Source organism: Ostrea edulis, chromosome 2, assembly GCF_947568905.1.
Source record: "Ostrea edulis chromosome 2, xbOstEdul1.1, whole genome shotgun sequence".
Classification (NCBI taxonomy): domain Eukaryota; kingdom Metazoa; phylum Mollusca; class Bivalvia; order Ostreida; family Ostreidae; genus Ostrea; species Ostrea edulis.
In genome coordinates, this window is record NC_079165.1 from 78,098,390 (window position 1) to 78,113,713 (window position 15,324).

At 37.4% G+C, this 15,324-nt stretch overlaps 1 protein-coding gene across 1 annotated transcript; it reads left to right on the forward strand.

The window, feature by feature from the left end:
• The first annotated feature begins 9,566 nt into the window (after window positions 1-9,566).
• On the forward strand, window positions 9,567-11,185 carry LOC130051505 (uncharacterized). Its single transcript, XM_056153473.1, has 3 exons — window positions 9,567-9,801; window positions 9,958-10,209; window positions 10,947-11,185. The coding sequence occupies exons 1-3, from the start codon at window positions 9,699-9,701 to the stop codon at window positions 11,183-11,185; spliced, it is 594 nt and encodes a 197-aa protein (XP_056009448.1). The 5' UTR covers window positions 9,567-9,698.
• The last annotated feature ends 4,139 nt before the right edge of the window (window positions 11,186-15,324 follow it).

Here is a 15,324-nt window from a genome sequence, read left to right on the forward strand (position 1 = left end):
AAGATGTAAAGACTGCAATGCTGTTGTCAGTGCCAAAGTAATACGGCCACGAAACAGTTTTTAATTTTTACAATAAACTTTTACATCTTCACCAATTTAATTGAGTCATTTACATTATTTATTTAATATTATGACTTGTACGTATATTATAAACTGATAGTGCATGTTATGAATTACAGTATTTACCATAATGGCCACTAAAACATTTAAAATAACCAACAACACAGACTATAATGACCAAACAATTTTCAATCAACCAGTATTGACCACTATTGACCGGTTTTAACCAGTATTGACCACCGGCCCGGTCAATACTCATATTGACCACTTTTTTGCCAACCCTAGTCTCCAATAATGTTGCCATTGTTGTCACATATACCAGGATCTGTCACTAACAGCTTTATGTGCAACGTTTGGCTATCATCTCTGGTTATTTACACATCAAAAGTATTTTCATGAAAATGTGTTGCATTGGAAACATGCTGCAAAACCCCGTTCCTTTAAAATAACTGTAAATGTTTTGGCATCTCTGTCAATTGAATCATCAAGATGGAGATTGAAATCACCTGTGATTAATAACTCATCAGGAATTAACACAAGGCAGTCTACATATTTTGGCCAATTCTTCATAAAAACTGAATTCCGGAGTTTGTTTGATCTGGATATCGGTGGACGATATATGATACAAAGACGAACAAAGTTGTTCCTCATACCAATAGAACACTCTAGATGTTCAAAATATATTACCTTGACATCTTTTTTCACAGGCCTTACACTAATCTGTTTTGTGTGGACAATTGCCAGACCCCGCCCCTACGTTCTAGTCTTGATTTGTGAAACAGATCCTAACCATATTTCAGTTAACACCATGAGATCGATGTTATTTGACCGATTTATTTCTCCTGGATCTACAATTTAAAGTACAGAATGAGAATATCCCAGACTTGTTAACTTTTGGAATTGGTTTGTCGATTTTTTTTTTTTTACCGGTGTTGCATCAATATTCTGGATATGAGGGTGCCGAGTGTGTCACACGAAATACAAACCAGGTTATCTACATGTACATGTATGTTGACCCCAAGTTGTTGATATTCAACATAATATATAAACCGCCCAACACACACTATGTGGATATGTCTGATGAGCCTGTGTCCAACTTTTGTTCCGCTTCGCACACGAATTTGTTTTGTCTGACCTGCTTGAAGTACGTTGATCGGTGTTACAAAACACATCGTACAACTAAATAATCATGGAACTAGTCCTCAATAAAAGTCAAGACAAAAGAAAGACAAAAGAAAGACAATTTGTACAAGTAAAAGCCACGCGTACGAAAAGTCATGGAACGACTCCTCAATAAAAGTCAACACAGAAGAAAGACAATTTGTAAAAGAAACGGAAAAGTCACGGATCAATGAACACCATGAATAAAACCATTAACTAAACTTTTGTTTAAAATACAATTTTTTAAAGAAAACAATTACCTTAGCTATATACCCGGCATCAGATGTTATATAAGAGGTCAACGAATCTTCAAACTAGAACTTCAGTATTCAAAGAAAAACTGGATTAAATAGCAAAGCACACTCACTCATGTAAAGTGATTCTCATAAAACAAAGACAGAAAGATCAATAACAATTCAAATTCATCTGCATCGTAAGTTATAGCAGCCAATTCTATTAATTAAAGTATATTCAAGCGTTGGTCTAACAAAATACAGTGTGCAGTTTTGAAAATTTTTCCAATTAACAACAAACATAAGATTTTTCAATATTCCAATTTTTTTTTATAAGCACAGTTTACAATAACATCTATATACAGCAACACGCGGTTATCGTGAACCTGCGGGGCAGCGAAAAGCAGTTCGTTATAATCATAATTCGTAATGTCCAATAATATTTTTAATTATTTTTCGCATAGGTGTTGCACGATAAAGATCCCTCTCTGCTCAAAGGCCGTAGGCGCCAAGCATAGACCTAAATTTTGCAGCCCTTCACCGGCAATTGTGACGTCTGCATATGAGTGAAAACTTCTCGGGAGGGAAGTTCAACAGTATATGATTGATTGAATGCATATTGTTCCACGTCCTCGCTCAAGAATTTTTCACTCATATGGAGACTATAATACAATATGCAATCATACAATCCTCTCATGGGGGAAAAGAATATCACTTTGCAATAAGCGGGGGATCGTTATAAGTACGTGATTTACAGTACATGAATTCAGACCTGTTGAGATTATCTGATTGTACCATATTCAATAAACCCGAACTATATGTTATTTATGAAAAATAATTGACATGATACAGGAAAGCCTTTTTTTATATATAAAAAATACACTCCCTTTGTTTTAGATTAATTGAATTTAAGAAGCAACTTAAATCATGATCTGTAAATATATTGTAAGTTAGGCAGGAAAACGAAAACTAGGAAAAGGGTGTTGAAGAATGGGAAGTTTTGTACTGTAAATTGATGCAATTACTGGACTTTTGTTTTGTAAATAATCAACATAGAACTTATTTAGAGCAGCATCCTTTACACAGCAGATATTGATTTGATAGATTTCAAATTGAACCAAAAAAATTTGCTAACAATTATTCACTGTGGAATTTAACAGGCATTGAATTAGATCCAGGAACGATGTACAATGTTCATGATTTTCTCTCCTCAACAAGTAAGCTGAGACAATGATGGCATTTATGAACTAGTGTTTAAGTGGCCAACAATAGCTTAATGCTAGAATGTCGATATACAGTGCTGTCCAATCAATACACCCGATACATGAGAGTTACTTCCATTGACTTGTATGTTATTGACACATGAATCACTCACTTCCGCTGAACATTTACATTTCAAAAATGGAAAACTACTTAAAATGATTTTTTTTTCATTGTGTGTATCGGTAATAAATAGCAGCTTTGTTGTTAGGATTTAGTTTGGATTATTAATCAAGTTTTGACATACGTGTAGCTATCGAGACAAAATGTGGTAACTTTATTTTTCTAATTTTAGAAGAAATTAACATTACATATATGGAGCGCCTAATTATGATGACATCTTAAGTCATTTGAAGATTCAATTTTTGCGTGCAGACATCAATTCAATTCTTGTGACAATTCAATTATAGCATTATTCAATTAAGCAGAATAATTAATACTATACATCAAAAATTCAATTAATGGGCGCAATAATTCAGAATTGAAGATGTCATTATTTTTTTGAAGATATCTTTAATTGAATTGTTGCAAGCATCAATTGAATTGATGAGATCTTTGTACAATATCAGATATCTTCAATTATTTCAGTTTATGTTAATTTGGTGCTCCATGGGTACTTCACCTGCAGCTGGTGACGTCTCTATAATAAATAATATTCTACAAGACATAAAACAAAAAAGCAACCACTTTCGTACCAACTGTGATAATAGCCATTTCCTTATGACCTGCAGGTGTAAACAAGTCGCATATGGATCCTCAAAGATATCATTCATCTATTTTAACGGCTGGTACATTGTAACTTCGACAGAAATGAAAGTAGTATGTAAATATAGAAAATGAATTTCAGTTTTGAAAAAAAAACCCATGAGGGTATGAACTGAAACGCCGGCGTGAAGAGCTGCAATTCATACTCTCCATATTCTGCTTATCATCCCGCCCTAAAGTACCTCAACCCGAGAAAACATCTTCCCATTCCGGATGTCAATAAACGAATGGCTGATGTTTTCAAGGAACCCCAATGACATCTATCAGACGCCCAGAAATCTGAAGGACAAGGTCGTAACGACTAAACTGGATAAGCCTTCATCTAATGGGGGTTTCAAAACATGCTCAGACCTCAGGTCGCAGTTACAAAATATTGGAAAAACTTTTCCTGCAAAACTAATAGCTGCATTTATCTCATCAGTTGCGATGTCTGCCAGAAACAGTACGTAGGAGAAACAACAGACATTCGTAAACGGGTCAACAACCACGGATCATCTGTCAAAAGCAAGAAAGATTTGCCAGTAGCTACACATTTCAATGACGATAATCACCAATGGGAGGACATGCCAAAAGAGGTTATTGAACATGACCTAAGTTGGTCATATGCCAAAAGAAAAACCAAAAGGAAAAACTGGATGCACAGGCTGAAGTCATTTGAACCTTAAGGTATCATCAGGATGAATACGGACTCAACCTTTACCAGATTTTGAGCTTCATCTACTCGTTTGATTATGCCCCTGATATGTTTCATTTTATTGCTAGCTTAAATCCCTGTTTACTAGATTCACGTGCTAATTTGGTAGTGTACGTAGAAAACGTCTTAGTCTTAATTATGTTTCTCGAAGCTTTCTAAAATCTAGGCCTTGTCATAAGTTCGTTCTAACTTTAATACAGCATAGCCTTTGTCTTATGATCATCTTACATTTGTATAAACATGGCGGTAACTATGGTATTGATGTGAAGAGCTCTCAGAACCAGCGAAAAGATATTTGGAGACTTTGGCAATCAGCTATATTACTTAAACGACTCATAAATAAAATTCAGATCGATTTTACTTAGAAGTATCGGCCGTCGGAAAAACGAGTTTTCAATTATTTTATCTATGACCTTGACATGAGTATGTGCAAGTCAAGGCATATTGGTTCTATCTTTAAACTATCGTACGAATGTAATGGTTTCGCAATGCATTCATTGTAAAAAAAAAAAAAAAAAAAAGTTGATATTGCAATGATAACATCCTATAAAGAGAAACGTTCTAATTAACTTGATTTATGTGGAAATAATGGAATAACCTGTCTTCCTTTGGAGTGGACTACTCCAAGGATATATAAACAGCTGCACGGCATAATCTGGCAGAGAAGCCCTCCCCCGATTATACTGTGGGGATCCGTGGGCGATAGATTCGAGGAAGGGGAGATGGACCAATCCACCACCATCTGGAGGACCTAACCATCCCCGGATCTTCAAGAAGACCCGTTCCCAGGGGATCGGAGGGTCGACCACCATCGTCGCCTCGCCGTAACAAACCTAGTGTAGCAGGGTCCCTACTGGGCAGTCTGCACTATAAATCTACACCATCGTCATCTGGCAGAATTGAAAGTGAGCAGCAGCGGTTAAGATGAGAAAGAAAGAAAGAAAGAAGAGAAGATAAAAAGAAATTAGAGGTAGGGTAAAGCAAAAACCAGTGGAAGTAACCCAGGGAATTAAGATGAGGCTCTTTGTGTAGTAAATCTGAAGAAAATTGAGACATTAAGTGCTTCACTCTCAATATGAACCGGGTACAGACACACGGTGAAATAAGAGCGCCCACCTCGTACATTATTTCCATTGATTATAAGTGATTAAAGTATCACTCTTAAAGAACAATTATCGTACCAATCACCACTAACTCAGGCAGAGTCAGAGGAAAATTATATTATTATCCCTAAGAAACCAGAACAAAACACGTTACAATATACATGTACAAATGTATTAGTAAAGAAATATACATGAAAAGGTTCGAGTATCAGACTATCTGCTTATTATAATTTTTTTTATTTGAAGTAGTAAATAATATTATAATTTCTAAGTCAATAACACAGTTATATTGAATATGCGGAAATATTTATGTAAATAAATAATAAATTTCTTTTCTCAAACTATATGTGTCTAGATTTTATTTATTTACAAGGAAATCTGTCATGAATATCATGTGTATTCGTAAATAGATACATGTAAAGGAATACGAATATTCCTAAGTAAATAGGACGTCCTTAATTAATATGTTCCTAAGATGTCGTCGAAACATATCATAAGGTGTGTCTTAAGTTGATCTTAGGGTGTTCCTAACTTCCTTCTTAACTTAATCTTATGAAATATCTAAGGACACACTGATCATGTCGAGGATAGAAGGGTAAAACAAACTATTATAAAATACTAGGAACAATGGTCAAGTTCAAGAGGTAAATGCTTCTGGCAAGAAAGGATAATGTAAATCGTACACAGGCTAGTAAACCTGCAGGCATGTTTACGATACTGCAGGCATGTTCACGGTACTGCAGGTATGTTCACGATACTGCAGGCATGTTCAAGAAACTTTCCTAAGGTATGTCCATTTCGTTTGTTCCGAGGAAGGGACATGTCATCCCGAAAATTTGACAGTCTAATTGATCTGTCAGTGGTCATTTTAGTGTTTTACACACACACACACACACACACACACACACACACACACACACACACTATTGCTTTGTTTCAACACAGAAAATAAAGAGAAGTGGACTGCAAACAAAGTTGTTTTACCTTGACGTCAGTACAGCATGCCTTTGTAGAATCCCAGTACAGAGTCGACATTGACCGACATTGAGATTCAAAGACTGATCAAACAGGGGAACTACATGTAAGTGAAATGAAACTGAAACTGTGCCAATATTTATATATCCGCTACTTAATCAACGTGTTTCATTTGTATGATATATCATTGTGATGATAAGGTCTTCTGGGATATTTTCCCCTTACATTGATTGGTGACATTTCATTGTTCAACGGATCAATCCACTCCGACCAGACTGTTGAGTTCACTGAAAGGCAACCATTTTGTGATCCAGATTTGGTTAAATGCTGCTTGTGACTTGAATTGTTCGCTTGTTCGGGAGCGATGGCTAGAACAGAGTGCAGAAAGACGCGGATATTTATCTTCATGTTTGGTATGTCTTCCATTTTATGCACACCTATAGTGAACAAAGAGATAAACTAATCAACTTATTTGTAGTTTCACCCCTTTCTCAAATACACGTTATACGAATTTTGAACGTTCCTTTTTCAGGAGCAGTTCTTGTTTGCAGTAACCAAGTAACCAAGCCGGGTACATGTTTAATATCTTTCTTTCTGTTACATGTAACTAGTGTAATTCTGGAGTATAATATGACTTATGTTGAAAATACTGAAAGCTATTTTGAGAAACATGTACCATACAAGTAAATTGTAAGCTAATTCTATCTACAAATGGACTTGTTTGTAGTATATCTCGGAGACATGTGGTTGAAAGACATATATTTGTATCCCGGTCGTGTCACGTGGCTTGAAGCAAGAGATATTTGTTGGAGTCAGGGAGGGATCATGCCTTATTCTCTGTGGAAAAAGGCCATGTGGTACATATGGACAAAGGCCAACAAGGAAAACTGGTGGGTAGCACTACATCCCCCTATCGGTGGGGTCTATGATTATCGCATTGTGATGGACACTTAAATTTTTATTGTACAAGCTATTGGAACATTGAATTTGGCATTCACTCAATTTAGAAAACAAGTATAGTAAAATCGAATATTCCCAACACATTACAAAGACTTGCTCTAAATTGTCGTTAGTTTGAAATTATAATTTCACAATTGTTTCGAGATTTAAAGTGAACAAAGCGGACTTATATATATATATATAGATAGATAGATAGATATATATATATATATATATATATATATATATATATATATACATATATATATATATATATATATATACATATACATATATATATATATATATATATTATATATATATATATATATAAGCACGACACACCCAACAACACCCTACTTTCTTACAGTGTCGGATCTAAGAAGATACAAGGCCAGTAAAGAAATTTATAAAAGCACTGAAAAGGCCACGACACTGTTGGTTATTTAAAACTCAAATTTTCGACGCAATCCGCGTCTTTGTCAAGAGACATATATTACATAAACAAATAACACGAAAATACGACAAGTATCAATAATTTACATTGTTAACAAGAATGATACACTGTTGTACTAAATGAGAAAAATGGTTCGTTGTAAAGGGTGTTTACTGTATGGAGCGCCAAATTAACATAAACTCAAATAATTGAAGATATCTTCAATTATTTGAAGATATCATCAATTCATTTGATGCGCGCAACAATTTAATTAAAGATCTCTTCAAATTATTAATGATATCTTCAATTCTGAATTATTGCGCGCATTAAATGAATTGATGATAGCATTAATTCTTCTGCTGAATTGATGCACGCTTTAATTGAATTAATGATCTCTTCAAATGAATTAATGATATCAACAATTGAATTGATGCGCGCTACAATTCAATTGAAGAGAGCAATAATTGATATAATGCGCATTAAATCAAATGATGAGAGCAATAATTAAATTGATGCGCGCATTAATTCACTTGATGAGAGCAATAATGGATTTAATGCGCGCATTAATTCAATGATTGCTCTCTTCAATTGAATTAATGATATCTTTAATTCATTTCAAGAGAGCAATAATTCTTTTAGAGAGAGCAACTAAATAATTAAGATATCTTCAATTCAACATATCCACAATTGAATTAATGATCTCTTTAATTGAATTATTGCTCTCTTTAAAAGAATTGATGCGCACATTAATTCCTTATACAAAAGCATTGTAAATAATTAAAGATATCTTCAATTGAATTAAAGAGATCATCAAATTATTTATACCGAACTCTAAATCAATTATTGTGAGTTTATGTTAATTTGGCGCTCCATATTACTGACGATGGTGTAGAGAGTTGGTGTACCATGGTACGTCTTCAGGACGATGAATATTTACATATTTACATACCGTTGTTCGTGTCGTTGGTCATTTTATATATATATAACATAAAAAAAATGACCAACGACACGAACAACAGTGAATTGTCAAATGATCGGGATGACCTATCCCTTCTTCAGGACGATAGAATATTTACATAGAGAATTAAAGGAATAGATACACGCACACCTACACGCCCACTCAGGCACACACACTCGCACGTACTGACACATACACACCTAGGTATGTAAATGCCCTTACTACCTGCGTGCTCAGCAGGATAGAAGGAGAGGATATATAATGAGAATATCGAAAACAGTAATGAAATAGATAGAAAGAAAATCTTAGCTTTGTGCGTATCTGAAGCTAGTAGTGTGCGTCTAAGTTAACACTTTTAGGTCACCTGATCCAAAGGCTCAAGTGAGCGTTTCTGATCGTCCGTTGTCTGTCGTCGTAAACTTTTCACATTTTCGATTTCTTCTCAAGAACCGCTGGGCCAATTTCAACCAAACTTGCCACAAAGCATTCTTGGGTAAAGAGCTTTCAAGTTTGTACTCATGAAGGGCCATGTCCCTTTCAAAGGGGAGATAATTACAAAAATGCAAAAATAGGGTGGGGTCATTTAAAAATCTTCTCAAGAACCACTGGGCCAGAAAAACTAATATTTACATAAAAGCTTCCTGACATAATACAGATTCAAGTTTGTTCAAAGCATTGCCCCTGGGGATAAAATGGGGCCACAATAGGGGATCAAAGTTTTACATACAAATATATAGGAAAAATCTTTAAGAATTTTCTTCTCAAGAACCACTGGGCCAGAAAAGCTGTAATTTACATGAAAGCTATCTGACATATTCCAAATTTCATTTTGTTAAAATCATGTCCCCCAGGAGTAGGATGGGGTCACAAGGGAGGGATCAAAGTTTTGCATACAAATATATAGGGAAAATCTTTAAATATAAGCCAAGGTGACTCAGGTGATCGATGTGGCCCTTGGGCCTCTTGTTTCAGGTCTCCGGGAGAACATCTTTGGATAGGGCTTATCAAGGCTGCGAATTCCGAGCTGTGGTACGAGGACAAATCTCGATGTAAGGAAAGATCTGATACATTGCCTGGAGAGCGTTACGATAGACAGCAGTGCGCTGTGATTAATATGTCTATGGCGTATTACGGCGATCCTTATATGGCATACCCAACTTCCTGCAGTGAAACGCTTACCTTTGCTTGTAATTTCAACAAAGGCACTGTACCAAAAGGTAAAAGTTATCAGATATTTATTCTTTATCTATATACAAGTATACACGTATATACTGCTTTGCATATCTACATATAATCGGTGCCAAGAATAAGACATTTTTGTATTGACTTTCGAAAAATAAATGAAATGAAAATATGAATGTGGATTGTTACAGGTGTTGATGTATACAGAAATACAGAGATGGCAGAGACAGGAGATTACACAGACGAAATCAGCAATGTGTTTAATGAGACAGAATGTGCTACTGTGGCTTTTAATAGAACTTTTGACTGTTACGCTTCGACCTTTGATCACGTGACAGGATCGTGTCATGTCGAATGTGCTTCTTTTCCAAACGTTCCAGAGAATATCACCCTCGTGGAATCGTCCACCAACAAGACTTTGCTGCTACATAGAGGTCGCCATGGTAACCGATTCATTTTTCAAATTTCAATCAAAACGCTAGCCGAAAATATGTAGCTGTCTGGGAAAATATTGGGACAGACCAGAGAGCTACAGATCCACCTCATAAAAACATCCGATTTCGGGCGCAGAAAATAAATGCGCACGGCTGAGTCCTTATTGCATCATCGTCTCAAAATTTGATATTAAAAAATCCTAATATATTTTCCCACTGTACAAACATACCTTCAAATACCTTCTTGAAAGCCCTATGCGCAGCACAGAAGAGCGGTCAGGTCCGTAGAACCCATCTATTCGTATAGGAAGTAATAGATACTTTATTGGCACCCAACTTGAGATCACGGATTTACCGCGGCAAACAGATTTTTTGGTCATCTCAAGCTTGTCTATTAGCCGCCATTTTGCGCGGTCTTGAACTTACTAAATATTTTTTTTTTTCATTTTGAATCAAATCGATTTTCCGTGATTATCTAGGTACATGTAGTTTCTATGGACGAGGTGTTTTCTGAGTTGGGCTTGTGCCCCTTCCCGGATACCCAGGCAGTCGCCCAGCATCTTTCCCCGTCCTCATATTTACACATGAGTGGGTTCGGAGGCAATGTAGGCTTTAGTTTAGATATTCCCTTCGTTTATGGGGGTTCCTACAGCGGTATGACGGGACCTAGGTTAGAGCCATTTTCCCAGGGACCATTCCTGGGTGGCGATAATCTTACTTCGTATTTGCCTTCTTGTTTGAGGGAGGGGTGGAAGGTTCAGGAGTGCCAATGGTAGGTGGTAGGTTTATTGGTCCCCAGTTTAGTTCTCAGAAGATCGACAGTTTAAATGTGGATCCAGACTGTAGGTGCAAATCCCCAGAGAACTTGATTAGTTTCACTTCATGCAAGAAAAGTTCTAGCCCTGATACCCCAGTGTTTAGGGATAGGGTGGCTGATGATTACTCATTTCCCATGGGGGAGGGGCAGTTATGTCCGATGTCCTAGTGAATCCTACTACAGGGGTAGTTATATACCGTGAATCTCCCAGCATAAGATCAGCCCCCCAGCCTATGGGTTGATCACAAGCCAGTTTAGTCAAGGTCTGCTATGGAGGGGGCTGTAAACAGTGTTAGCATATATTTAACCCAGGGTCGTATCTCCTAGTTGTCCCATTGTTGGTGCCGGGGGGTACACCCGGAACTTCCCAGGTCCCGCAGTCCTCCCCTTGCCCCGATCTCCTCACAGGGTCTGCCCCATACTATGCTATGCAGTTTCGCAAACATATGCATCCCATTTCCACGATCCTATGTCTGGGGGATTGACCCGTTCGACCAACCCTTGGCATCCCTCATGGTTGAAGGCTATGCGAGCTCATCCATGCTCCACCCCGTTGCCATTATTGTTCCCTATCAGCAGCAGGGGTCTTCTGGCCCATTTTTAGGCACACCCTAGCACCACTGTTTGGGAGAGAGGGGATAAAGCAGTCTATATTTGACCCAAATTAGGTGAACCAGAAACACATACGCCATTCTCTAGTCATTCTGACTAGGGGCCAGTCCCAGTGTCTCACGCCCCCTTCCAGGCCCCCAGTACTGTCGTGCGGGGAAGCATGTGATGGCCTCGGGTAGAAACATGCCCCAGTACAAAGACCTGCAATATGATGGGAAGTGTGGTTGGAAGATTGGAAATCCTTTTTGCACAAGATGATTCGGCTAGCCCACAGTCAAAAATGGACAGAAATGGAGCAGCACGACCAATTCTGCTTCTCCTAGAGGGCACTGCGAGCGGCTATTACACCTTGTTGGAGATGAACGATAACCTCTATCTGGCTGACATTTTCAGACGTTTCGAGATGTGCTTTGAGTCGTCAGTGCGACTTCACGCACCAGATGGATTTCCAGCCAACTTCTCAAAGTATGGGGGAATAGCTGCACCAGTGGGTAGAACGTGTCGTCACCTTAAAGATACATGCACTCCCATATGTGCCTGATGTCACAGGGACTAAGCCCGTTTGGGCCCGAACTCTGTGATACCATAAATATATGAAACTAGAGTTCGGGCCCAAAACGGGCTTAGTCCCTGTGCCTGATATGCATGCACATACCATTCATCGGCTGTGTTTTGAAGCCGAGGATCGTGGATTGTAAGCCTTTGATGGTTAACCTTTGAAAGACTGTGGAGGAAGCATTGGACAGGATGCAGTACTATCAGCATTCTCGGCAAACCGAGTCATTTAAGCGCACGAAGGGAGTAAAGATGGTGGTCCAAAAGGAGGTCCAGCAGTCGATGTGAACACTGGAATTGGAGAAGGATATACGGGACCTATGCCAGAGAATTGAGGAACTAGAGAAACATTGCGGGGACAAACTCCTTTTCCCCTAACGAACCTCTCGTCACAGCAGGAACATGAACAGAAACGCACGTGGTGCTACAGGTGTGGGGAACTTGGCCATTTCAAGAGGGGCTGTCCGGAGCTTAACTCGAAGGAGGCATCCAGAAGTCAAGGAACAACTTTGAAGCCTGGGGAGAATTCCGAGGCCCACCAACGAACACTTGAGCCTCAGGGGCGGGGCGGGACTGGAGATCCATCCACCGTTAGCTAGAGAGGAACATATCCACGGGGAGGTATAGATGTTGACACCGGAGCAAAAGGCCCAAAATATTGGTGTCGGGTACTGGCAAGACAGATAAATGCTCATTGGACGAGTCATCGGGAAGAGGGGACAACCATGGACCTTCTTGTATACGTCGTTCAAAGAATGACAGGTTCCGAGTCCAGTTCCAGCAGGCATCAGATAAGAGGAGGAAGAGGAATCTGGGAACAGCGTCATCGGATGAGAGGGGGCAAAGTTTTAGGCCTTCTCCAGGAATGAGTCATGTGTCCCAGGCAGATTCGTATTCCCCGAGGATATTGCAGTGCCAGAGCAGCAAGGGTTTAATTCTGGGTTTATTCTTCGCCGTAAATCGAAGGTTTTTATAGGATCTTGGCTATCTGGTTCGTCCTAGCATATTCCCAGAGAACTACAGATCTGCAGCTATCAAAGCGCTAGCTAGACGTTTTCAGAAATATTGTTTTAGATACCTATCAGTATTTGTTTTTAAAGTACTTTTTACTATACTGTCATATTGGGTTTTTTTTTTATTTACTGGGCGGGTGTAAATACAAGTTGTGATACTGTATATTTTTTATTTACTGAGTGGGTGTTAATACTAGTTGTCATATTGTAATTTTTATATCTTCCCCCAAACAGCAGATTAAGAAAAAATACAGTATGACAATTCTGTTTCGATACTTTTTTTTTGGTATTTCACTAAGTATTTACTGGTTCAATACTGATCCCAATGGTGCAAACATCTATTACTGAACCATGTCCAGTTGAAAACAATTGTGTCAATTCAAATTTGGAAAGGATTTTGCAGGGACTATATTTTGTGGCGGAAGGATTCATTAATCGAGAAGTTTTAAATGTGCGTGATATTACAGTTTCTGGTTCATTAATAAATATATTTTCTATTTTTATACTCCTATACGAGTATCTCAGTTTTATAATTTATGATACAAGTGGTTGATACTTGGAACTATATCAAATGTTGTAATTTATTAATTTGGTTGGTATATTTTTCGAAATAGAACACGGATTCTTAAAAAAGTTTAAACTAATTTACTCTAAATTTTGCATAAAAATTCAATATTTTCGCTAATTTGGTCTCCAACCCCCACTTTTTAAAGTTCCATTTTAAATTTTAAGACAAGGCCTTGAAAAGTTTGTGAAATTTTAGAAATTGACATTACGCCTAATATGTCTTTTTAAACTTTTAAATTTGATATCATAATTTTTTTTCGTATATCAAGTGCAGAAAGGTCATTATTTATTTCATTACTTGCATTAAACTTTTTTTTATCTATATTGTTAGAAGACATGATTATGTATCTATTTTATGTAATTATTGATTTCTGTTGCTTATATTGTGTTGACACCAACAAACGAATCAAGTATAATTGAATAAAATTTAAGCGCAAAAAGGTCATGTTTAGAACACTGTAGCTCAATAACAAGCATTGTGACCCCAGTTTTCCTTTTCAGTTTCCTAATTCTCCTTCAACGTAGAAATTAAAAAAAAGAATACACTTCCCAGAAAATTGACATTACTCCAAATGTCATATACGAACCTCTTTAAGAGTATTTAATTTTTGACACTTTTCTTAATATTTTTTAAAATTATTTTAGTACATGTATTTTCTTTTTTTTTTTTCTTTTTTTTTTTTGCTTTTCAGTATTTTGTTTTTAATACTTTTAAACATTTTGGACATCTTTCAGTGTTTATCAGTGAATTTACCCCCAATGGATCTGGCAGTTTCAAATTTTACCCTTGTTTAAACAATTATTCAACAAGGGAGGAAACATCATCGGCAAAATCACTTTCCACGACGAACGATTTTTCGCCCACGCTAACCAGTAACAGTAAGGGATGTTCTTGTGTCTGTGTTTCAGCGCCGAATATTACAGAGGAAAAACTAGAAAGGATATTAATCGAACTGAAACGCAAACTGAAGGTTAACGTGACGTCTCTGTCCGCCTCAGTGCGGCAGAAAACTTCAGCACCGGATTCCAGGACCTCATCCGCGGCCATGGGAGCTCTTGGTCTGGGCATCATTATCTCGTTACTGCTGGTACTTGTTGTCAGTGATGTCGGTCACTTTGTCACTTTTCTGAGAAAGATAGTACCAGAAAGACTATTTACAAAACAGAGAGAAAGATAGTACCGGAAATACTATTTACAAAACAGAAACACCCACTGTGATAATATTCTGAAATTATCCGAAGTAACTTACAGTTTTATGTAAATTATCAACATTCATGTAAATCATTTTTTCTCTTTATCAAATGCATATCAAATAGGACTCTGAGATTTTCGAATTACTGCTGGAACACTGTGTCATTCTGAATTTCCGAACTGTACGTTTTAATAGCCGTTAATACTTTCGATGCGATGCAGACATTCTCAAACGCGGTATACTGTGCTGCCGAGGGCTATTACACCTATACAAGAAATAAGTGGGGACAAATGTGTTTTCCCAGAGCAGGAGCGACAGCCGACAGTTATTCTCTTTAGAGAAGTGGACAGGCATAGCCTACACCCAC